Source organism: Phoxinus phoxinus, assembly GCF_949152265.1.
Source record: "Phoxinus phoxinus genome assembly, chromosome: 13".
Lineage (NCBI taxonomy): Eukaryota > Metazoa > Chordata > Actinopteri > Cypriniformes > Leuciscidae > Phoxinus > Phoxinus phoxinus.
The window spans coordinates 14,198,527-14,224,358 of NC_136888.1; the positions used below are offsets into that span (position 1 = coordinate 14,198,527).

The following is a 25,832-nucleotide window of genomic DNA, read 5'->3' on the forward strand; positions in this document are numbered from 1 at the left end:
AAACCAAAAATGATTCAGACACTAGATATAATGTTTGGTTGTTGTTGTTTTTACTATTGGGTGCAGGACATTATAATTATTGAAAGGGTTCAAGCAGCATATTCAATGGCTGTTTATAAACACACCCAAGACGATCAGACAGCCAGACAGCACAACAAATACAACCAATCTTCATGAGAAAGTGCGTAATTCAGCTGGAAAAAAAGTCTGGTCCGGTGTCATAGCAACGGCTTCAAACGTCACGGGGAGGTGCAGAGTCCTGCATCTGTATAGTAGAAATAAAACAAGCATGTAGAGCGGCGATTACAATGAAACCTCTATAAAAATGGGCTGGCGTTGGTCAGATTCAGGAAAAAAATTAAACACCTTAATCATAATTATTTAATTTAATTATTTTTTTAAATTGTGTCAATTTATTGAAGTGAAGAATATTTTCTAGGACGCTATTGCTGTTGTTTTTGTTTATTAGACAGAAATGAATCCGTAGTCGTAGACTGGTATGCAAGTAAATTACAGGGGCGTAGAATTTAGTAGGGACGCTAGGGACGTGTCCCTACCAATATCCAATGACCACTGATTTGTCCCTTGCAATAATTTAGATTTTTAAAATATATATATTTATATAAAACGAACATTATATATAAATTAAAATATATGTATATATAAAACCACTCTTACAAGAGCGTTCTGTGAAAAAAGCGCAATTCCTGGTACACAACAATTGGTTAATAGATCTCGTAGAAGTCCCGCGCCTCGCAAACCCACATTGCTAATCCGATTGGCTGTGCTTTTTCTTTCTAACTTGTTGTGAGAGGCTGTAGCTTAATTCGGTCGTGAGAAGCGGCAAAATTCCTCCGAAACCTAGATGCGGTAAGTGAGGGAGAAAGAAATCAACAGCTCTGTGAACAAAAATAATCGCGTCAAATATTGATTCTGGGCCAGTGCAGTTTTTTTTCAATGTATGACAATCGCGGATAAGTAGCCAACCCAAACTGTGTGTGTGTCTGGTTGGGTGTTGTGTGTGTGTGTGTGTGTGTGTGTGTGTGTGTGTGTGTGTGTGTGTGCGTGTGTCTTTCTGTCTCTGTATGTCCTGGTAAACCCTTGTGGGGGTAAATGCCCCACAACGATGGCAATATTTGAAATCCTTATGTGGACAAGGATTTTTTGATTCACATGAGGAAAACAGCTTATAAATTATCTAACTGATGTTTTTGAAAATGTAAAAATGCAAAAAAGTTTTCTGTGATGGGTAGGGTTCGTGTAGACTTTTTTTACACAGTTTGTACAGTACAAAAAATGTGTGCGTGTGTGTGTGTGTACACTTTGTGATGGGCACTTACACTAAAAGATCATGACAACTATTTTATATGTGCTTGCTATTTAAAAAGATTTATAAATCTGACAAATCATGTTTCTATTTAAGTCTAGTGTTTTGCACAAGTTTCTGTAAGGGTTGTGTAAAATATGAATTTTGAACTTGATACAAAAAGTGGAAGTCTGCAATGTCCTGACCTGAGCTTACTAATATAGTGAAACAAATGTGTTTGTCAATTAGGCTTTTTTTTTTATGTGCTGAGTCAGGATGGCAGCTAAAAAAAGAAAGGTAGACATTAGGAGCTACTTTAAAACAAATACAAGTAAGTCATTTAAAATATTTTCTCAATTGCTAAAGTGTAGAGTCATCAACAATTTTTTCTACGTTTTCTCTCCCTGTTAATTCCGTCAATGTGTTGTTTTGCCAGCTGAGGTGACAGAAACAGTCCTGCTAGGTAGTTGCTCAGGAAGAGAGGCAAGTGGAGAGGCAGGGTCACAGGTGAGGTCAAGTTTTGACATGATGTTGACATGTTAGTAAGTCTGTTAAACGGCTTTCTTGTCATTATTTGTTACCTGTAACATTACATAATTAATTATTGCATTACACTATAAGCGGAGTAAAGTTAATAAGTCAGCCAAACTGCCTCCTTGTCATTATTTGTTATACTATTAATTTCCTGAATCCTCAGCTTCCGGGAATGTCCCCACCAATCTCAAAATCAAACCTACGCCTCTGGTAAATTAATCCTAGTTCGTCTGACAATGAGTACTTTGATTCAATTGAGAATTTGGTTCAATCCGGTTGACATGTTAGCTCCCAACAACTGGAGCAAACGATGCTTTATCAGCGGTGTCTATTACTTTTCTCAGCGCTTGTCAGAATTGACCAATCACAGATGCTGGTGCACATTCGATTAAGTGTTTTACAAATACATTTAATAGACATTTATACTACCGATATCCGTGTCCATTTCCGATATCAATCCATTCAATCTAATTTTTTTTTAAAGATGATACACTTTAGAGCAAACATTTTTCCAGTAAAACACAAACTGTCGTAAAATCTGAATGCATCTCAATGGTGAGTTGGCTTTCTGGGCCTCCCAGCGCCCCCTAGCGGAAGGACTTCATTTCGCCTCGTCTCTCTCGCATTAACAGTAAGAGAGCAGCATTGTCCGCTCAATCTGTGACAGGGGAGGGCACGGGGTAGCATTATTTACTCCAAGCACAGTGTATGGCATCAAAGAACTACATAGGGACCATCCGTGACATCGTAACGCATACTCATTTTACTGTGATACGGACACGGGAGATACTGACAAGGGATGAATTCTCTTCCCCCCTGTGGATGCGCCCTAACCGTGTCCAATGGATCTCCCCGGCATCAGCAACACGACCGTGGACAACATGTCAGGTTCGGGCTTCATTTTAGAGATTGTGAGCATCAAACCCGTTGCAAACAGCAGCTATACAGCCGGGGGCGAGATGAACCGCAACCCCCCAGTGTGGAGTTCGGAGGGGAACTCGGTTCTCCAGGGCATCGCGGTGGCCGCGCAGGCGCTGCTCCTCCTGGCCATCTTCTTACTGTCCAGTCTGGGTAATTCAGCGGTCGTGGTGGTTATAATCAAACACAGGCAGTTGAGAACGGTCACTAACGCTTTCATCATGTCCCTCTCCCTCTCTGATTTCCTCACGGCCGTTCTTTGTTTACCCTTCTCCTTCATGATGCTCTTCAGCAAGGATGGCAGTTGGATGTTTGGGGAGCCCTTCTGCATCGCCAACGGGTTTTTTAACACCTGCTTCGGCATTATCTCCACATTGACCATGACTCTCATCTCATTTGACAGGTATTACGCTATTGTCAGGCAGCCGCAAGCCAAAATCGGCCGGAGGAGAGCGATCCAGCTCCTGGTGGCCGTTTGGTTCTCCGCTGTGCTCTTCTCGTTTCCTTGGTACCTGCTTATGGAGACCTCCGGGCGCTTGGTGGTGCACAAACAGGGCTTTTACCATTGCATGTATGTGTTCCACTCGGGCACTTCCAGGATGGGCACCACCTACAGTATCGCTTTAATAGTAGTGTGTTACCTGCTTCCCTTCGCCCTCATGTGCTTCTGCCACTATAACATCTGTAAAACCGTCCGGCTGTCGGAGATCAGGGTGCGGCCGGTGACCACTTACGCGCACCTGTTGCGCTTCTACAGCGAGATGCGCACCGCCACCACCGTGCTCATCATGATCGTGTTCAGCATCTTCTGCTGGGGCCCTTACTGTCTGATGGGTATCATCACCGCGCTCGGGAGATACTCTTTCAACCCCGCTATGGATACTTTGGCCATTTGGATGGCTTGGGCAAACGGTGCCATCAACCCGCTGATTTATGCCATAAGGAACCCGAATATATCCATGCTGTTGGGCCGGAGCAGAGAGGAGGGATACAGGACTAGAAACATCGCTGCGTACCTGTCCACGCAGACGCAGCGCAGGGACACGGTCCGGACTCGGGCCGACCGGATTCGGGACCGGTACGTGAGCCGGCACGGGGCAAACAGCCGCCTGTCTTCCTCCAGCCCGGCCAATGGGGGAGATGTGGCCATGTGGGCCTGTAAAAACCCGGCGGTGTTCTTCTGCAGAGACGCGCATCCGGATACAATCACTGAACCCGCGGTGCCCAAAGTTGAGACTGCTGACACCAGTTTGTAATGCGCTAACACTTTATGATGACTTTGTAATTTTATATTAAGTAACTTTGTCACTTTAACGAAGGGAGGTGCTACAGGTGGGCCCAACAATTTACTTGGGTCACAGTTAAAAATCTAAAATGACATTTATTGCATTGAATAACAAAATCAAATCAGGTGGAATTTATTTTAACCAAACATATAGCAGCAGCACAAACAAAGAGAAGTTTGTTAGGCTTTAGATTTTAACAAACAAGTTTGGATTTGGACATTAGTGGAGTCTCAGATTCCACGTGGTTTGATTTTCTTTTCTAATGCAATGTCATAGGCTATATACATTTTTAAGCTGAAAGAAATTAATTTTGGAAGGATTCAACAAATACATTTTTGCAGCCTACCTTAACTTTAACTAGTGGAAACATGCAACATAATACCCAACTTTTTTGTATGATTGCATATCACATTCACAATGTTTGCATATACCAGAGGCCGTTTCTTGATATTTTGCTCATACAGTAAACATAATGAACATATGAGCTAGAAACCCTTAATATCAGATTGTCTCCTTAAATTATATTTATACTGGTAATGGTCAGTGTCTTTCTTTCCTATGGGTCATTCTATATTTAAAGACCATAAAAACATAATGCTATTTATGTAACATATATTTATACATGAAAAGTGTATTACTAAATATTTAGTTAAACAATTAAGATTTTGACTAAAGGAGCTGACAATCACTAATCAAATCACTTTAAATAAAAAAATAATTTGTTATAGGCTATTTTCTGTAGGGTGTATATCATTTTGCAATTGGCAATGCAAATGTGTACATATTTAACAAGTTTAATTTGCAGATTTTATTTATTAGGTATAAAGTCACGATGCACAAAAAAAAAAAACTTTTCATTTTGCTGACTTAGAAAAATTCACCTGTAGCCTACCTCCCTTCAGATTTCAGAAAATCATGTGCATTCAAATAAATGGAAGTGTATGAATCAGTTTCATGCCAGTTCCAACTATTTGAATGTAAATTAACTAACATTATTGCATTATATAATGTTTAAAAGAGCATTATTTTGCCTGTTTTTTTTAAAAAGCTGAAGTATGTCATTTCTATGTCACTAGCGCCACCTAGTGGAAATGTAAAAAGTGGAGCTTAGTGAAGAAACAGATAACCCCGCCCCCAACTCACGCCATTGGTCGATTCAGTGGCTGCGTCCGAAATCGCATAGTCTCTTGAGTAGGTACTTGTTTTAAATTATTTCACAATCACTAAAAAGTATGTTTCTTTATAAATGTGTGTAGTATGAATGTAATCTGGACACACTACATTTACCATGTTGTCATTATCATGTGACCTACCAGTGTCAGTTACGTCCATAGGGTTATGTCGCTTCACTGCCATTCATAAATCCTCTCCCATGGCCTCATGGGATAGTAAAGTGTCCATCATATGCACACTTCAGAATCTCACCGGAAGTAGCAGGTCAACCGAGTGTTTTTTGCGAATTCAGACATACTTATTTTGTCACATACTGTTTTTCACCTACTATATAGTAGGGAAGTATACGATTTCAGATGCAGCCACTGTAGGCTATACTGTGTCGCTCAAAACAAACAGGACGACTCATAGCGATTAGCGACACAGTGGTAAAAAGTTATATTCTTCAGCTTTAAATATAAATAGGCCTATAAAATTAAATAAATGTTATGACTATTTCAATGTACCGGTACATGAATTTAAGATTTGTTATGCATTATATACTCTAATAATGTTTATGATTTACTTATAAGTCATTATAAAGTGTCGCTGTGTTTTTTAACACTTTTGCTACCACCAACCAAACTCTCCAAGTATAACTGAATCATTGTAATGAATCAGCATATTGTGTAGACTAGTGTATGTGTGTGTGAAGTGCCAAGATGAAAGTCCATCTTGAGCCTAATGCAAATGCTTTACAACACTGTGAAAGAACCGATTGCCGAATGATTACATAAATCTCTCATAGCCTAAAACCATCTTCATCTTCTGCTCTGAGGTGTTCATGCTGACCTGGAGTATTAAAGGGGCTATATACCGGTATGTAGAATTCCAAAAAACCTTGTTTTTAGCGACACCGGTGGCCATTAAGTGAACTGCAGCCAGAAACGTACTCCTCATCTTCGCTCTCGTGCACACGTATCGAACATGAGACACTGTTGTAGCCCACTTTGATTATATATTATGGAAACAATTCAGATCTGGCGATTTGAGACCATAGTCTGAATAAATCCATTTTCTTTGTATGACACACGCGCTTTTTCTGCATTTTTAACGTCATCACGCCGAACGTTGAATGCGTGGGACCGAATTCGTTTAGCCTACCTTTAGCTTTTTACTTCTGCCGATTGCATTTAGGTTTCAAAATGAATAGAAGTTATGTTCATCTGTGATTACTATCTTGATGGAAGAAACGTGCAAGTATCATAAACTTTTGTTGATCTCAGTGCTTGTTTTTATTCAAAAGCCTATGGGAAAATCATGTTGGGGTTTTGTCGAGGGAACCAGCTAACGGCCGTTTGGCCCACCACGCGACGTCATAGGCTACCGAACGAACACATCACATGAAGCGTCACATTCTTTTTATTTGCCGCCAAAAACGTCTCGCGTCATTCACGTAAAAATCAGTCTACGCAGGCTTTCATAGACAATCTAGGAAGTCGGAGAAGGTCTCGGTATTTACATTTCGTTATAAGCTTGTGCAGACACATTGGCAATCAAAAAGTGATTGACACATGAAAATTTGTATATAGCCCCTTTATCAGCCAAACTTAAAAGAGTTGAGAGTTTTGTAACTAACTAACCGATCAGTCATATTGACATGGTCTTTAAGAAATAGGGCTATAACATTTTCATTTCATCATTGTGAAATGTATTTCTTTACTTGTTTATACACACCTTTTACACATACATTTCCAAAACATGCTGTGGCATCCAAAACCATTATATAATGTAGTAACAAGATCTCCTAATCACACTGCATTTATAGACAAATAAAATAAAATGGGATGGGATATAATTTCCGTTTAATAACCTGTAACACAAAAAAGCATATTATATTATATTACTGACAAAAATGCAGCATTTTTTGACAGAAAAAGTAGATTAAATATTTTCTGAAGTATGCCATTTTGGAAGATCAACATCAAACCTGTATAAACAACAAACTGCCTTAAATGTTGAATGTAGCATGGTTTACAGAACACAGAATGCATTAATATCGGTTTTTAAATATTTGAAACAATTTCCATTGTTTCAGTCCGTCACGTTGGAGCATGAATTGATCAAATTATGAATTTTATAAATGTATATGACTGTAGCATCAGACTGCCATTTATTAGTTTGATGTGAGGGGTTAAACCAGCATTCATGTTTCTATATATCAGTGCTTCTAAATATTTTTTATTTGATGAAAATCTGACTTTTTCTTGAAACATTTATCAGGATTTATGTGAATGTAAGACCCGTCTTAAGAGATTTAGAGAGAGGTATATTGTGTTGAGAATCCAACCTTACAAAAGCACTGCAGGGTCTTTTATATGTGAAACCTTCCTTGAAATGGATGTATTTTTGAGATGGTATTAGCAGGCATAAATTATCATATTAAATGTGTTTTTTTTTTACCATTTAAACAAGCTTACCATGTTCTTTTCAATAACAGTGAAGAGATGCATAATCATTTTTAAATACTCAAATTATAATTTTTTAAGACACTTTAGCTATTAAACATTGCCATATTTCTTTGAAAGCATTCTGCCTGAAATAAAGTTTGAATATGTTTTATCCATTTTTGCTTCCTTTAAGTAATGACTGTGATTGATTACTCTTCATTGACACTCATTTCATTCATTTTCACTTAAATCTTGTTGAGTTCAAGAATGAATTCAGATCATTCACGCAAATCAGCAGTCATACACCAATGGAATGACCCTCAGGGTTTTGTTTATTGATTACATATCTTACATCCAAATGAATTCTATAAATAAAGAAAATGAAACAATCCCGCCAACAAAGGAAACTATTACAAAGTATTACAAAGAACTATTAGTGAAAAAGATTTAATGGCATCTGATCAACAGGAAAAATTATTAGCACAGAATTGTGTCAAGGACTAAGAAAAAGCCTTGGTCAGAAGAGTTAACACTGGGTATATGTACATATATACAACCTTAAACACAGAAATTACAAGAATATACATGCACGGCAGACAGTTTGGTTTGCTTAAGACGCAGGTTTTGCATCCACAGCTCTATTAAATGAATGTTCTTTTTTGGTAACCGCAAAAAAAAGTATATTGTGCATGTCGTTTTTGTCTCTCTACAATACCTCAGCATATTTCCACTATAATTCCTTTCAGTACATGTAATACATGGCATCGGTAGATTATAATAAACACTTTAATTTCAATGAAATTTTATACAAGAGGTCGTTTTCTCTAAAGTTGTGCATTGTGCTTTAACAGGTCTGGAATGGACAGTTTTTTCGTTGTTTTTTTATACCAAAAAAATCACTTGTGCTCGAGTTAAATGGAAAATACTTATTACAAAAAGGCCAATCACACCATACAAGCATCACTGGTTTTATCATTCAAATCCCTTGACTTGGCAAACATCACTTTTGCTTCCGAAAACACTGACTTTTAGTGTTTACATCACCACGTATTGCAAAACGAGGCCTGTTTCTTGATAGTCCAGGTTGAACACTACCAAAAATTCAACAAAAACCTATGCAGTATCTGAGCTGACAGAAATAAACAGAGTTTCTGGTTGTCAGGGAAGCAAAACTATGAAAATGGGTGCACGTTTTTTATTTTTATTTATTTTTATGATGCTTTATAAAGCATGTAGCCCTTTCTGTTGGTTCTTTCCCTGGGGAGAACTGTGGTGTCCTTGGTGCGCAACTCCAGTCATCTTCAACACAAACACTGTCAACTGATTTACATGTTTAGAAAAGCCTCTATAAATCTTCCAGAAGTATTTTGGCAGTCAGCACGAATGGGGCCTGGATAACAAACGGTGGTAGAGCATTGTGCACACGGGGTGTAATGTCTCAGCTCTACCAGCAGGAGGCGGCGCTCCTCAGAAGTTGAGTTTGGTGATGGGCCTCTCTCTGCTGCTCTCTGCGCTCGGTTTGACGGGACGTTTGCGGTTGTGCTTCATCTTCGACAGATCTTTGTCGAACACCTCCCCGGACCGGAGTGCAGACACCAGGTCGTCGAATTCTCCATCCTCCTCGCAGTTCTCTTTGGCGTTTCTGGATTTTCTTTCCTTCTCACGCTGTTCCTTGAGCTGTCGACAGACATATTACCATTAATCACGACTGAAAGTTCTCCTTTTGTCTTAATGGCTGTCATTGTGGAGGTGTTTAGTTTGCTTAATTAGAATAGTGCAGTACAACATACTACACAGGGTATACTATAGGCAAGATACTATTTTTTTGTTAAATAGGGACATATTCTTCATAACCCCCTTCCCTATGTTTGTCCCATGTCTTTATGTTGAGTTTGCTGAATGATGAGGATCTTTACTGGGGGGGAAATGCACAGCTCTGCACTTTGTCTATTAATTTATAAAATATTTTAGGATTTACATTACATATAACATGTTCTTGCTCTTTTTGATAAAAAAAGCTCTTGAGATGCATTTTATTTTTGGAGATTAACTATTTTGAACCTGACACAATGACTAAAAACGACCGTCTGACAGACAAGTAGTGATTGTGGCTACAAGTGAAATCATTAGTTCCCCTAAAATCAAGTAAGCTGGTGCATCTTGACTAAAGTAAACTTCTGATACTTTTTTGTATACTTTTGCACTAAAGTGACCAACACAAGTTAGTCCAACACTTTTAAGAGGGCTTTGCAACGGACACATTACCTGCACCTCCATGCGGGCTCTGCGCTCCTCTTCCTCCTTGCGTCGTTGCATGTTCTCATTGTCCTGTTTAGCTTCACTGAAGGCCTGTAGGAACTGATCGAAGATGCCAAAGAACTCATCGGGCTGCATGCGTGTGACGTCCTCCCCAAAGTGCTTCACGGCCTTCTCAAACTGTGTGGAATGAAAGACAAGGACATTGCAGGGTGATTCTTCATGTCATATAATCATTATTTTATGCAGGATTCTTTGGCACTTGAACTTAGCGAGTAATAAAAAAAACAGGCGTAATAAATCGATCAGGTCCAGGCCGCTAGTGATCTCCTTCCCATATACACTACTGTTTAAAAGTTTGGGGTCAGTAAGATTTTGTATATTTTCAGTCTTTTATGTTCATGTTGCATTTATTTAATCAAAAATACACTAAAAACTGTAATATTGTGAAATATCATTTTAAAACAACTTTATATATATATCATTTTTTTTATATGATTTCTGAAGGATCGTGTGACACTGGAGTAATGATGCTGGAAATACAGCTTTGCATCACAAAAATAAATACAATTTAAAAAGTATATTAAAATAGAAGACTAGCCTATTAATTTAAATTGTAATAATATTGTACAATATTACTGTTTTTCCTGTATTTTTGATCAAATAAATGCAGGCATGATGAGCCTTCTTTCAAAAACATATTGAAAAGTTTGGGGTCGATAAGGTTTTTTTAATGTTCTTGACCGAACGATGTCTATTATGTTCATGTTGCATCTATTTGATTAAAAACAGCAATATTGTAAAAAATTATTACAATTTAAAATATATATTTTCTATTTTAATATACTTTTAAATATAATTTATTCCCGTGATGGCAAAGCTGAATTTTTAGCATCATTACTCTTTAGAGAGTCACCTGATCATTCAGAAATCATTTTGATATGATGCTCCAGAAATCATTTTGATATGATGCTCAAGAAACATTTATAAGTATAAATGTTGAAAACAGCTGTGCTGCTTTATATTTTTGTGGGAACGGATTTTTTTTTCAATTCTTTCATGATAGAAAGAAATAAAAGTCTTTATATAGTGTCTTTACTGTCACTTTTGATCAATTTAATGCATCCTTATTGAATAAAAGTAGGCTATTACTTTTATTTATTTTTTAAATGAAATTTGAAACCGGTATCCAGATATGGCAGAATTAGATCCTCAACTTCTCACTAAGATCAAGCTTTCATGTGTCCCTTTGCCAACCCTTTAGAAAAGCAGCTAGAGAAGTGGACAGCTGCAATAGCATCAAGTCCATGTGCAGCTTCATGAGCACCATCAGACTGAACCAGCCTGCCTTTGAAACTGATCTTCAGCCTATAGCCGTTAAAGATTACGGCCCATGTTTCCAGCGGTTCCAATGTCCACACAGACGGTCAGAAACCCGATAAACTCCAACGAAAACAGCGATTTGCCTTCTGCAAGTCTGAGTTCGGAGTTACGTGTGCCAGAAACATCTGTCATTTCAGACGTTTAACAGCGTCTTCAAAGCTGCAGCGGAGCGACTTTATGCGAGCTTTCACATTTAAGCGGCCAGATAAAGTGACAGGCCTTGCTATGTTCAAACCTCATAAACCTTTAACATCTATTATCTCCTTAGGTTCAGTGAACTGTGGTGTGCTTTCGATCTTACCAGTTCCTTGGCATCCTGAAGAGAGTCTTCCACTTCAGAGAAACTGAAACCAGCAACGGTGATGAACTGACTCACAACAGACACAAACTTGTCGCCGTGGATCTGAGGCTGACCCCTCTGGTACTCCAGCTCCTGTTGAGAAAGAGAGAGAGACTGCTATCAAGATGAAGGAATGGACACAAGTAAGGCCATGACTTAAAGAATTGAAAAAGTGCATTCAATTTAGAGCAAAATGACAATTCATCCCAAATACCCAGCCATTAGTGATCCCTCAAAACACCTTAGCAATCTAGAAAGGCCTTCAAACTTCAAAAGTTCTAGTTAAGCGTTTAACCCATAAATAATGTTTTAATCAATTATATTGCACAGCGGTTTATAAATAGATACATTTGCTACACTGGATGACCTCATAAGCTCTGGACTAGAGCTCGTTGTAATTGTAGACAAAACGAGAGAATGTCGCTCACCGTCTCCACGCTTTTTAAGCCAGTGCGCATATTGTTAATGTCTTTCTCCAGTTCAGTCATGCTGGGAAAAAAGGAAGAAAAATAAGTTGGAGAGGGAGATAATGAGAGATAATGTTTCACTGGACAATTTGCAGACCCTTTAATCTCATTTCGAATGGCTGAGGAATGAATCACATCAAACATTATCTTCACACAGTGACTATGGTTTTGCCAAATAGGAAATGTTCCCGGATCAACAACTTTTGTTGGTCCTGGAACAACATTCCGGTCTAACAAAGTGCTAACCCTATCCCGAACTATAATCTACCCCAAAATCTGAGTGAAATGATAGGCTGATACTGTTCATGCCTTATCCCTAACATCTGATTTGTTGTTAAAGCAATATTTGGGGTTTAATACACACTACTATTCAGGACAAACTTGCTCCTGGTTTCTCATATATTGTACACAACACTTAAAAAGTCGTTTCGAGGGTTGGTAGGATTTTAAAAATGTTTTCAAAGAAGTCTTTTGTGTTTACAAGGCCACATTTATTTGAACAAAAATACAGTACAGTAATATTGTGAAATAATTATAACATTTTAAAATGGAATTTATTCCTGTGACGGCAAAGCTGAATTATCTGCATCATCATTACTCGTTACTCACATGATCCTTCAGAAATTCTGATATGCTGATTTGCTGCTCAAGAAATATGTATTATTATCAATGTTGAAATCAATTTTGATTTTTTTCCCCCCACGATTTTCATGATGAATAGAAAATGCAAAAAAACAGCATTTCTTTGACTAACTAAAGTGAAATCATACTTTACCACCCCTTTAATGAAAATAAAGGATAATAAGTGGAAAATCGTGGTAATCAACTTGTGCCACAAAGTGCTGTCGATTACGGTAAGCTTAACTTGTAATAAACCAGGAATATCTTTTTAAAATGTTGTTCCTGGACTAACAATGGCATTGATCCTACTTAGCCGAATCCTAAGCATCTTCCTACATTCTCATTTCATTACACACACTCTTTAAAACCACTTAAGTGGGTGCAATAGTGAGACTTGATTGTTTTAGTGCTTACTGGACTTTGGCCGCTTCTGGAACGTTGTGCAGATCCTCATGAATCAGGCTGACTTTAGGGTACTTCTGCTCAAGAATAGTAATCAGGTAGTGCAGAAGACTGATGTTTCTATTGAGAAACGCACACAGCTTGTGTAAGTGCATGGCTGGTTGGAGTTTAATATGCAGTACTTGCACAAACCGAAGCGCTGACTTACTTGTCGATGCTGGACTTGGTGTCAGCGATCTTGTTGAGAGAGGACACTTTGAAGCCATAGGCATTGCCCCTCTGGCCCTTGTTCATGTAGTTCCCGAAGGCCAGCACCACCTCCAGAAGCTGCCGAAGATTCCTGCTCTGGAGAACCTCCTTAGATGCTTTATTGAGAGCTGTGGGAGGCAAATTGCATTTTTACATTGCACCTTACATAACATACAAGGCGTTTGTATGCTTTATTTCACACAAGTCTAGTATAGAACATAACCACAGAACACATATGATTGAGAAGTCTAGTATAGAACATAACACATATGATTGATGTCTAGTATAGAACATAACCACAGAACACATATGATTGATAAGTCTAGTATAGAACATAACCACAGAACACATATGATTGAGAAGTCTAGTATAGAACATAACACATATGATTGATAAGTCTATTATAGAACATAACCACAGAACACATATGATTGATAGATGTATCAGAATTTACCTTCCACTTTCGGCTTGATTTCTGCTATTCTTTCTGTAAACTTCTTCTTGAAGTAAAGAGACTGCAGTCTTTGCTGGTAGTGGTTGATTCTGCAGTTTAAAAGGAGAATTGAAACAAAACAACAAATATTTGAGATCTCATTTACACAACCAGATTTTATCCTCTTAAAAAAAAATGCTTTAATGCTTGAAATTAGTTTAGGTGACAATTATAAATTGTCTTTTGAATGTAGACAATTGATCGAATCTAAATTCATCAAATATAAGTTTTGATTTATCGATTTAACATTGGCATTATTTCCCATTTTTTATTACTTATTTTAAAGAACACGTGTCTAACGAAAACATTTTGATCTAAAGGCTTCTGCTTATGTCAACATTAGTTAGTCTATGTTTGAATTTCTACTGCTAAACTGATCAAATATAAGTTTAGATTTGTTTAACATTTGTGTGTAACATTTGTTTAACAGTTTGGATGATCAAATATAAGTTTAGATTTGTTTAACATTTGTGTGTAACATTTGTTTAACAGTTTGGATGATCAAATATAAGTTTAGATTTGTTTAACATTTGTGTGTAACATTTGTTTCACAGTTTGGATGATCAAATATAAGTTTAGATTTGTTTAACATTTGTGTGTAACATTTGTTTAACAGTTTGGATGATCAAATATAAGTTTAGATTTGTTTAACATTTGTGTGTAACATTTGTTTCACAGTTTGGATGACTTTAATGTTATTCTAAATGTGGAAAATAGTCAAAATAAAGAATAAATGGTAGTGTATATGACATAAAAAATAAATGCATACTAGAATAGAATAATAGACCTTAAAAACTGACTGTAAAAAAAAAAAAAAACATTTATTTACAAGAGGTGTACCCATCATGCATTGCTACAAAACATCTGTAACATTAACAGCCAAATATTCTTCTGTGGTTTTTCATTGTTCTGTTAAAGCACGCCTGTTCGTGAGACACGGGTCCTGTTTCCCATATTAAAATAATAATTAAAAAGTAACACCTGCAACTTGTTTATATTTTATTAATTGATGGAGCCGCCCATTCTTCATAGCTTTTATATTCATGTCTTTGCTGGCTGACATTCCACAAAAATTAATGACATTAAGAACCGCACATTGAAGAGGTCAGAAAAATGACGACATGTTTCCAGACAATTTCGGACTGCCAAATTGAGGGAAACTGCATTTGGTAACTGAAGTCAAAGATTATTATAGCGAGAGACTAGACAGACCAAGATAAGAACGTCATCCTGTGAAAGAGTTTATTTTCCACATGCTGACCTCTACATCACCTGTAGCTGTTGTGCGGCAGCACCATTTAGGAGATATTGTGTTTTGACAGCTCTGTCCAGTCTGATGAACATTATTTATTACACCCTAAACTAAGTGACCTAAATTGACCGTTACCTGCTCATCTCATAGAGGAAGCGGTCTGCCTTCGCCATCCGCTCCAGCTCATGTTTGTGTTCCTCCAGAAGGTCCACGTCACTTTTTTCTGGCACAAACTTCAACAGCTGCAGGGAAGGAAAGAAAGAATTATAATGACTAAATTGGGCCAACCAATCAGAGGTCGTTTTGAAAGAGAAGTCTTAAAGATACAGTAGCAAAAAAAGCCTGTTTATTCATGAAATAAAATGTAAAGATAAAGCAATATACAATTTAGTATATTATAGTCTTTTTAAGTGCTTTAATGCAATGTGTGCAATCAAACACATATCCATTACGTGAACATGCATTCCCGTCACACTATAATAACTGTTTGATTACGGTTCAGATTAAAACAACAGCAATCAGTGGACTTGAAAAGCAATATAATGGCAATCAGGTTTTATAAGTCCGATTGGAAAATGTTACAACTATTTACTTGCTGCTCTTATTTGGTGATTTGCTTTAAAGGTTAAACAGGGTGAGGTACTGTATACAAAGCTGCATTTTATTACCAAAATGGCAACATGGCTTGAACGGGTTTTAATTAAACCATAAATGTGCTTGATTTGAGCCTCCACTAGCAGGATATACACAACAGATTGAATTTAGGCATGTGGAAAGGCTTCAGTATGGTTTATATTTTTACCAACTACAACAAATTTCCCCGTCATTCAGAATGACAAAAATGCAAGGACGATATGGTGTCTTGCCAAAAAATTTCCTGCAAAACAATAATTACATCCTGGCTTGGACTGCCGGGGTTATGCAATTAAACTGGCCGCCTGTGCAGACGCTGTATCTGCTAATCACAGATCTGAAATGTTTGACGTCAATCCACTGCAGTAAAACGGGTTTGTTTTGGACAGAAGCCATGAGGAATTACGAGGTAAAGTGTGAGCTAATTGATGGAGTATGTGGCGATGGATCTCACCTGCTCCAACATATCCTTAGGTAGGTCTTCCTGCTCATCCATGGCCAGTATGGCTCTCTTGATCTCCTCGTTGGAGAGTTTTAACCTGCAAGAAAAAGATTTAAGTAAATCACTGGTGTGGCCTTCTTGATTGAAGTAATATCAGAGTCATATTCCTATAATCACAAAAAAAAAATCTGAGGCCCTGTTTACACCTGTATTAAAGGCCCCCTGAAATCAAAATGTTAGTTTTTTAGCTTTTATTATGAATATGTTAGCCTTAAGGTTATGAATAAGCTGGTGTGTTCCAAAACAATGACAAGATGTACATTTAGGAGATACAAGTATTCAAAACTTAGTCTCTCACTACCGCTAAAATGGATCACGGATATTTATGACATCACCGCGGACTTGAGCTTCTCATCACATCTTCTGTCCAATCAAATGCTCAGAATCTAAAGCGTCCCGCCCCCTATGCTATAAATACCAGCAGGCCAAAGCAGCCGTTGACACGTCATGGAGCAATATGGGTTGGAGATGTGTGTTCGGTTGCTCAAACGCTCGAGTTTTATTTAGTTTTCACTGTACGTTGGTTAAGAATAAAATGGCTAGAATTTATTCAAACCTCTACTATTGAATCCAGTGTATCATCAGCGCTCGGATTCGCTTCCATGGTGCTGTCAAGTGTGACTTGCAGTCTGTGAGAAGTCTAATATAGAACATAACCACAGAACACATATGTTTAGCGTAAACTAAACGCTATTGCTATTTGAAAAGGGGGAGGAGACATTAAATATGTCCCCCCTTAGCTTCCTGTGGAAATTACGACAACGCATCATACAAAGTTGCGCGTTCCAAGGCACTTCAGTGGGCCTTTAATATGCTTTTTGGTCGATCGGATCGCAAGTGGACGTCGCTAAATACAGGTGTAAACTGGGTGTAAAATGTTTCGAGCTAGTCCACTTTTGACCACTTCCATAGGTAGTCAAAACCGCGTTCAACCAGATTGCTTTCATATTGTAGATATTCATGTGGTCGAATGTGTTCGAACAGCCACAAAAAGCCTACTCTCCGCCTACTGACCTAACGCGTAAACATTATGGGAAGCGCGCTAGCCGGACGGGATTTAAACTTTGTCGGCTGGAGACCCAAGTTTGGTTTGAAGATGAAAAACGTACCAAACACAATGTTCTCTCACCATTCCTGATTCCGTGTGTTTTTTCGTCATCTCCTGGCACGTTCATATGTAAATTGCACAAGCTTATTTTGTCCATTAGATCGAAAGATCTGAAAAAACCCATACATTTACCCACCAATAAACCCTCCCTTAGAAGAAATCAGGACAGAAGTGGTTGAAAGTGGACAAAAGAGAGATTAAAAAACCAATTGTAAATGGGAATATGTCTCCCTCATCTACATGCGATCCGATCAACCAAAACGCATCTTAATACCAGGTGTAAAGTAAACAGGACCTCAATAAAAAAATTGATGCAGTACATGTTTAAAATAGCTGAATTCCAGGCTTCGTTCACAGCTATATAATTAAATCAAACATGAAATGAGCTTATGGGAGATATGTTTATCACCACTGCTATGGTGACTAGTGATGCTAGGATCATCCAAAATGGCTTAAGTAAACAGAGAATTGTTCGATAGTGAGTCATGCAGGAATGTTTATTACTGTGAACGAATCTTAAATGGTCAAAGATGGTGTCTATGGGTTTCTAAACTACAGACTCACTTGGTGAGAAGGATGTTGCAGTTTTGCGCACGCCGACCATCAATGACAGACAATTCTCTGACCTTTTTAGAAATGACCGCGTCATCCTCTGTCTCTTTCTGCAGAAAGACAAATGGAGTTATGGTCAGCATCAATATCACATTAAAATGAAGGGGGGAGGGACTATGAGAGAGCAGGTTAAAGTTGATTTCACATTTGAGGTTTTGGTGAAATTAGTGTTTGATTGTCCTCTAAGTTGGTGTACTTGTCATGTATGGGATGATACTAAAGCATTTTGCAGTGTGGTTCTGAACATCATAACATAGTTTAAAAGCAAAACCACAGTGATTAGAAACAATTAAAATGCAGTTTTGGGCACCTGTTGTCTTAAATTGCCTCTAAAGTAAAATCCAAACAGTCATTTTTCAAGCTAATGACATATCCATGACCGAACACACCAGACATCCACAACAACAGAGGCTGAAAACAGTCATCTCCTCCACTTTAGTGTCAGCTGGGGAGCAGACAGCAAGAAATTGCGTGTTTAGATGATGGCACGCCGGGTTTTATTTGAGGGAGGGAGTGGGTGAAAGGAGTGGAAAGGAATCTGTCCAAAAACGAGGCGGGGATATTTGTTTTTTAGTTGGTGGAAATCTGTCTCCTTCACTCTTGCATAAACTCCAGATGCATGCAAAACCAACTGCATGCCTCATATCCAACTTGGCTAATTACGAACAGAGACATCTTGAAATGCTCACTAATAAACTGAAGTAGGTCATTTGGTTCATCGTGTTTTTAAGCAATGCTACAAAATACAACAATTTGATGATTATCTGCATAAAGAATGCTGTGAATATTACATAAAAAGTACTATGGTGGTACCGTGATAGTATCAGACGGTACTTTGATATACACCAATGTATTTATTAATTACTATTTTTATATATGGTATTTGGGTGAATCTCGTGAAAACCTTTTAAGAAAATGTCATATTTAATTCCAAAATCAAAATAAGCTATTTAATAAAATAGATTTTATGTTCTGTTCTTACAAAATTAAATTTATTTTAGGACAATTAAGATTAATAAATGTTTTTACATTAATTATTTTTACGTTTACATTTTACATAAAACATTTTAATGCAAAAACTCTCATTTTTTATTTCATTAACATAATTTTATTTTTTTTCCATATATTATTTGAATTTTAAGGTGTAGACCTTAGTCAGGGTAGCGTCATTTAATTTTTGACAGGAATGAAAACTAGGCTGTGATTAATAAAAATTGAATACAGTCCTTTCAGTGGACTGCACTTTTGTTTAACAACATTGTTCAGCTTACAAAACGTCTTTCTGCAAAAAAAAAAATCAGTAGACAAAAACTCCATTAAACAGTTTTGAAAGTTGCGAGTTGTGAAAATTACTTGATCAAAAAATCTGTACTGAAAACCTGACTAAGATCCATTTATATTTATCATTGTATTATTTGTTGTACTGTTATATGCAGGGGTGCACATAACTTTTTCAGTGAGTTACTCAGATGAGTACCAGGAGATGGTGTTTGGTACTCACCCCATATGTAGCGTGGCCACAGCTGTCAATCATGACGTCACATTCCCATTTTTATAGCATAAAATAACTAACTAAAACCAAACTAATTTAACACTTAAATTTACATCAGCGTGAAAAAAACCCTGACCTAAAATGATAAAAAACACCTTTGGAAAAAATGTATTTAAAGTATTATTTGATTGTTCAGATATATTTATTTGTATAAATTAAATATAATGAATCCTTATCAAAGATATTAAAGAGCAGTGAATTTTCTCTTTTTATTTTGTTGTTTGATCAATATTAAGTGTACAGAAGGTATTAGGTTTATTACGCACTGTCACTTTAAGACCGAGTGTGCAGATCCAATTGCACTGATGCACTGTACATACTGTAAAGACATAACCGACTGTGTTTACGTGAATACTCTCCAAAACTGACATTTAGACATAATGTTGTGTGTATTTGTCCATTCACACGCGAAAGAGAGCTCAATTCAGTCCTTGCGCGCAGCGCGCTGTCTGCAGAACTGCACGCTTCTGGTCGCGCGCGCGCGTGTGTGTCTCTGTGTGTGTTCGCACAGAAAAACATACCGAATAAAGCTCTCGTCGTCACTCTTATTCAGATCTATCCATATCTGCTCTTCTCTTTATCCCAGACGTTTATATTTTTTAACGATTTGAGACATGCATCAAGCGTATGCCAACTCGGCATACGTGAGCCGCCGGGTAGATCAGCACATTACAATTCAAATGTGCGCATCTTCCACAAACGCAAATCAGTTCTGACTGGATCCCCAATCGTCCCTCCCTAATTTCCGTCTAGTTTTTATTCGTTGACGTGGTCGTCATTTAAAACTGGGTTTTATTTAGTTTTCGTCTGTGAAAAAATTATATTAACACTGCCTAGGTTGCATTTTGGCGACAGTTACCCTTAAAGTACGCAAAGGCGCGTAGTAACACAAGTGGCATTACGCATTCCTGATTTTTGTCGCGCATGCGTACCTGCGTACCAGTTATGTGCACCCCTGGTTATATGCTTATTTTAATTTTTAAAATCATTTATTTTTTATTGTAATACAGTAAAGAGTACTGTATAAGAATGGTAACCAGCAAAATGTGCTTAATTGCTCTGAAAATAATGTCACAATGCAACAAAACATTATCTTTATGCCAAATATAATTACTTTTCAGTGATTTTGGGGGTGGAATGTAACCAGGACATTTATTTGTGAGATTTAACCATTCATATGGTACCCCAAAGTACTTCAGAGAGTACCATCAAACTAAAACATGTCCAAAAAATATATAATTTGTCAGTACCATGGTATTATCACCAAACTAAAGAGACAGGACCAGAGACCACTTACCTGTCTAAAGTTATTGAACAGAAAGTCCTTTATGGCAAGCAGGGAGCAGGAAAGTGTTAGTTAGATCAGAAAATATATAAAAGGGCAGGTGTAAATATCAGGCAGAAAAATCGAGAATACAGAGGGAGGTACAGAAATGAAAAGAGTGAGTTTTTAAATTTAGTTTGACACTTATTCATAGAATGCATTTGGAACAATGTGTACGATATCAATACAGGAACAGACGGGGACAAATTCTCAAAGAATTCTTATACCTGCTGTCTCTGGTAAGCGGAGAATGTTTTTTCAATATCCTCCAAGTCCAATTGTTTGTAAACTCTGATTTCATCCAAATCCAGCCACAATGTCCCTTCCAGTTTATTCTGAGAGAGACCGAGATGAATAATGAATAAACTATGAATACACATTAAAGGACTTAGCTAAACAATAAATAAGAATCAAATAGATTTAAAAAAAAACAATTAAAAAAAACAGTTATATAAACTCAAACGTTTATTAACTCACTTCACCAAGTTTGGTCCAGTTGAAAGACTTAAGCGGATTGGACGGCTGAGGGATGTTTTTCTTCGTCAGCGTGGAGCCCAGAAGACCTCCTAGGGGAGGAGGACCAAAGCCGGGCAGGCCTGGTGGAGGTGGCGGTCCGCCAGGAGGAGGGGGAGGGGGTGGGGGTACTCCACCTGGAGGTGGTGGTGGAGGAGGAATGCCAGCTAGACCTGGTGGTGGAGGTGGGATGCTACCAGGGGCCAACGTGACGAGTGGGGGGCCACCTGGGATATTTGTCCTCTAAAAAAAAACAAGATACAGTAAAAACATGAAGCAAAAGTGTTGAGGCTTTGAATCTGTTGTAATTATGAATCAAAACATTTTGGTCTGTTCCAAACCCCAGTGTGCTGTTGACACTGCATTTTTTTAGGCAACGACGGCTCCAGGCTGTTTCAGTTCTGCTGGCTTATACACAAACAAACAAGCACCACTGGAACTGCCATGATTATTTTGGACATGACATTACCATAGTATTCTCTGAAGTAACTTAGTTTATTTTGGAAATACAATAGTACTTGAATATGGCAATCATTCAATACCATTCTAGAACTACAGTATTTGGGATTATGATTCTGGATTATCTGGTCTCTTTTCACACCAGAACAACTTGCAGCCAAAACCGGCCAGCAAACCATCATACTTTTTTTTTATTTTGGCAAGGAACTAAGAGCTTGTTCCAATTCAGTCACATATAAGGTTTCATTTCAGTTAGGCTGTTGCCTTAAAATGTAGCTGCCAACAGAGAGAAAACTAGGTTTTGGAAGAGGTACTTTGTGCTTATGTGCGTATGTAACATACATTACTCATCTCATGTAGCCGGGCAGAAAGGTCAGCCACTTGCTGCTTAACAAGCTTATGTTCACTGCTTTCCTTCTCCAGCTTCTCTTTCATCTTATTGAGCGTTTGCATCATTTCATCCTTCTCTTGGCCTTTTGCATCACACTCTCTTTCTTTCTTTTCCAGCTTCTGCTGAAGTTCATTATGCTCTAAGATTCAAGCCAGAAAAGAAAAAAAAAACTGAAGTCAAAATGCACAAATGCTTCAGTATTTGACAACATCAGCAATGTCATCGCTGTTTCCCATGCTGACGAAGGTACATGTAAACACATTCAAGGCCTCGTGAGGCTAAACACTCACTTAGATCAATATCCGTCTAATAAAGAGGTCATGTACCTTTTCTCATTTTTTCCGCTTGTTCTTTCCATTGTTTCACCTCGTTCTCGTTGACCAACCTGTGAATTTGAACAAGAGAGCAGTGTTGGGCACTTATGAATGGCTAAATGGATAGTTCACACAAAATCCTCTCATTATTTACTCACCTTCATATCATTATAAACCCATATAATTTTGTTTCTACTACAGAACATAAAAGGAATGTTGAATGTCGTGTTCCACTCAAGAAAGAAAGTCATATAGTTTTGGAAAGACATGAGGGAGAGTAAACGATCACAATTTTCATTTTTGGGTGAACTATAGTTTTAAGTATCACCATGTGACCCTAAACCACAAAACTTGGCATTCATAATTCTTAAAAAAGCACAAAGATGGCTTCCTATTAGTCGGGTAGGACCAGCAGGAAACCAAGGAACATCGGTGCGAAATGTTAAGAAATTAGAGAAGCCCCTGTTGCCTTAAAACGAGTCTCAAATTTCAGTTCTGTAACATTTGATCAAACCACCAAATGTTTTCCATATGCATTCTGCATATTTGTTTTTATTTGACTGAAACTGTCCCAGACCGTCTTGTTTGAACTAGAGTGAAGTTGTGTCTCACTTCTAATTAATCCCATGCAGAAAGATGACACAAAGATGTGTTCATTTTAACTTTTGTACCAACTTTTCAGTCTGTACACAGTTCTAAGATTATCATGTTCAGTCATATCTTGAAAAATCTATGGCCTGGCGCTTTCCTAAAATGTGAGGAGATACAGGTGGATGGCTGGCTTGCAACACATTGACTGAGACTGGATTATGTCTCTGGGATTATAATTTTCAGAGCTAAATAATTGAAATTGCAAAATTTACCAAATTGCAGGCAGTTTTAGAGGGCATTAAAAGCTCAGGATATTAATAAATGAGAGGAATTGAGGACATAAAGGGTACAACTACTTCTTTGGATACACACATTCTTGGACTGTCCCTCACTTACATTCGCACCACGTTCTTCACGTCGAAGTTCTCAAGGGGAGCCACATCGGGGTCATGACCCTTGTCGTTCTGTAGGACAATCTGCTGGACAATTCGATCGAGAAGGAGCCAGTACTGCACAGTGGTCCCAGTTCTTTTGTCTGTGAGCAAAGAGCAAACATGATGTCAACACTTCCAAGCAAACAACACAATGCTCACTACAGTGATCAACTAATATGTTTTTAAGGGCTGATGCCGATATGCAGAGAGCAAAGTGCTCAGTGGCCAATACCATGCAAATATATACACTACTGTTCAAAAGTTTGGGGTCTGTTAGAGTTTTTCATGGTTTTGAAAGTATCTTATTCACACCCAGGCTGCATTTATTTGATTAAAAATACAGTGAAAACCATACTAGTGTGAAATATTATTACAGTATACAGTATTGAAATTTCAGATTTCATCATTACTCCAGTTACATGATTGTCCAGAAATTATTCTAATATGCAGATTTCTGCTCAAAATTCTTATTATTATCAATGTTGAAAACAGTTTGTACATCTCTGATGAATAGAAAGTTTAAAGAACAGCATTTATTTGAAATAGAAATATTTGGTGTAAATGTTTTACTGTCACCTATGATCAATTTAATGTCCTGGCTGAACAATTTAATTAATTTCTTTAAAATATTATATATATATATATATATATATATATATATATCATTTTTTTAATGACCCCAAACTTTTAGAAGGGAGTGTACATGATGAAAAAACATTGTTCATGTTCATAAAACATGGTATTACCATGGTGGCATGTCCAAAACTATATACCATGGTATTCTTTTGTAAGCGGAATTATTTATGATGAGGTAATATTAGGAGGTTTATTTGTTCACACTGTTATGGAAGGGAAGTGACATCACTCACAAGGCATATGAAGACAGTGCTGTAAGACGGACATAAAGTGCGGGAAGGCGTCCGTGTGGTTTATCCTCTTCCGGATGAGATCAAACACTTGAGTGGCACTTTTAGTGTCTATATGAACCTGAACCAAACAAAGAGACAATGTTGAAATTACTACTGAAAACAAAGTGGCTATATTCAAAAACGAATTAAGACACAGAGCGTACATTTTCAAACCGCTTAGCGAGGGCTAATTCATCTTCATTTCGTAGCATCTCAAAGAAGTCCAAATGCCTGAAGAGTAATAAAAGACGACTGCATGTTAAGCTCAACAGAACTCGGCCAAGTACTTGAGGACAGCGCGTCTCAAAATACAGCACTTACCGATCTAACGTGGAGTTTTCATGGGACCGTAATTTATCAATCACTGGTTGGATTCCCAGCATTAGAAATTCATACCGCAAATGAATTCTGAACTCCAAACTGGTCTGTAAATGAAACGTTGGAAGTCAGGGAGAAACTCTTGGATGATTTGAATCTAATGAGATGCAGATGTGGAGAAAGTAGCGCTTACCTCCCCTGCTCCTTGACTGAGGACCGCGTTGATGAAGGACATGATTGCCGTCTTGAGGTTCACCTCGTCTCTGTAGCGGCCCGTACTCCTGTCCAAGTCATTTAGAAGGGTCTATGTGTAAACCGAGAAGATTGGGGAGAAAGAATGAGAACAACAAAGGAGAAAGACCTCTTAATATTTCATTCATAAGTCTCAACAGTCATGAAACACAAGCAGAACGAATTTCTCTGTGTTAATTGTAGCATTCGATTCAAAGGGACAATTTATGTACAACTGTTTTTTATGAATGATTCGTGTTTGAATAATGAGGCCCAATGTGGCTATGAGTGAAAAGCCTTGAATTTTCCCGCCCACCTGAAATCGCGTCCGTTCACAGGCGAACTTCTGATAGTGCAACATGGCTTCCAGGATTTTCTTGTGTCCTCCGGGCACCAAGCAAACAGCACCCATGATCTCCAGAACGGCCACTTTGGTCTTGATGTTCTCGGTGGCCAAGCTCTGCGCGATGATGTTGATGCTTTCTGAATGTGCGAGCACATGGGCACGTCCCTGAGAGTTGTTCATCAGGGCTTTAATGCAGCCAATCAGTGAGGTGTGGATCTGAGATTCGGTGGTCTCGTAGTCCATCGTTTTCAGGAAGTTCAAGACGCACGTCAGTCCATCGAGGTCTATGAAGCGCGTCACAAACCTTGAGGAGCAAGATAAAGGTCAGGCCAAGTGCATGAAAAGACATTTCAACTCATAGGTAGGAGAACACATGAAAAACTTAATGTCCTGAATTTTAAGTGCATTTCCTGTTTTAGCTTAGAGACGGTTGCTGGCCCTTTTTCTGGGGGACGGCAATACAAATTCCTAGTAATTTTTGCATTTG

General features: G+C 37.9%; 2 protein-coding genes across 6 annotated transcripts in view; one reads left to right on the forward strand and one right to left on the reverse strand.

Annotated features, from left to right (window-relative positions):
* Positions 1-2,528: 2,528 nt before the first annotated feature.
* On the forward strand, positions 2,529-7,817 carry gpr135 (G protein-coupled receptor 135). The gene has a single exon (XM_079633195.1). The coding sequence runs from the start codon at positions 2,683-2,685 to the stop codon at positions 4,012-4,014; it is 1,332 nt and encodes a 443-aa protein (XP_079489321.1). The 5' UTR covers positions 2,529-2,682; the 3' UTR covers positions 4,015-7,817.
* Positions 7,818-8,833: 1,016 nt separating this feature from the next.
* The window catches only part of daam1a (dishevelled associated activator of morphogenesis 1a), a 58,286-nt gene continuing 41,287 nt past the window's right edge, over positions 8,834-25,832 (reverse strand). For 3 of the 5 annotated variants that reach the window (XM_079633193.1, XM_079633192.1, XM_079633194.1), the window contains exons 6-25: positions 25,316-25,649; positions 24,962-25,072; positions 24,772-24,875; positions 24,615-24,681; positions 24,412-24,529; positions 23,505-23,643; positions 22,530-22,588; positions 22,155-22,342; positions 21,318-21,596; positions 21,068-21,175; positions 17,917-18,014; positions 16,197-16,281; positions 15,245-15,351; positions 13,819-13,907; positions 13,324-13,492; positions 13,128-13,235; positions 12,054-12,114; positions 11,587-11,718; positions 9,912-10,082; positions 8,834-9,323 (exon numbers count right to left, since the gene is read on the reverse strand). In XM_079633193.1, coding sequence (XP_079489319.1) covers positions 9,114-9,323; positions 9,912-10,082; positions 11,587-11,718; positions 12,054-12,114; positions 13,128-13,235; positions 13,324-13,492; positions 13,819-13,907; positions 15,245-15,351; positions 16,197-16,281; positions 17,917-18,014; positions 21,068-21,175; positions 21,318-21,596; positions 22,155-22,342; positions 22,530-22,588; positions 23,505-23,643; positions 24,412-24,529; positions 24,615-24,681; positions 24,772-24,875; positions 24,962-25,072; positions 25,316-25,649 — 2,737 coding nt within the window. In that variant the 3' untranslated portion in view covers positions 8,834-9,113. Of the gene's footprint in view, positions 9,324-9,911; positions 10,083-11,586; positions 11,719-12,053; positions 12,115-13,127; positions 13,236-13,323; positions 13,493-13,818; positions 13,908-15,244; positions 15,352-16,196; positions 16,282-17,916; positions 18,015-20,813; positions 20,841-21,067; positions 21,176-21,317; positions 21,597-22,154; positions 22,343-22,529; positions 22,589-23,504; positions 23,644-24,411; positions 24,530-24,614; positions 24,682-24,771; positions 24,876-24,961; positions 25,073-25,315; positions 25,650-25,832 lie in introns of all 5 variants that reach the window. The other 2 variants (XM_079633190.1, XM_079633191.1) reach the window with 1 other exon arrangement.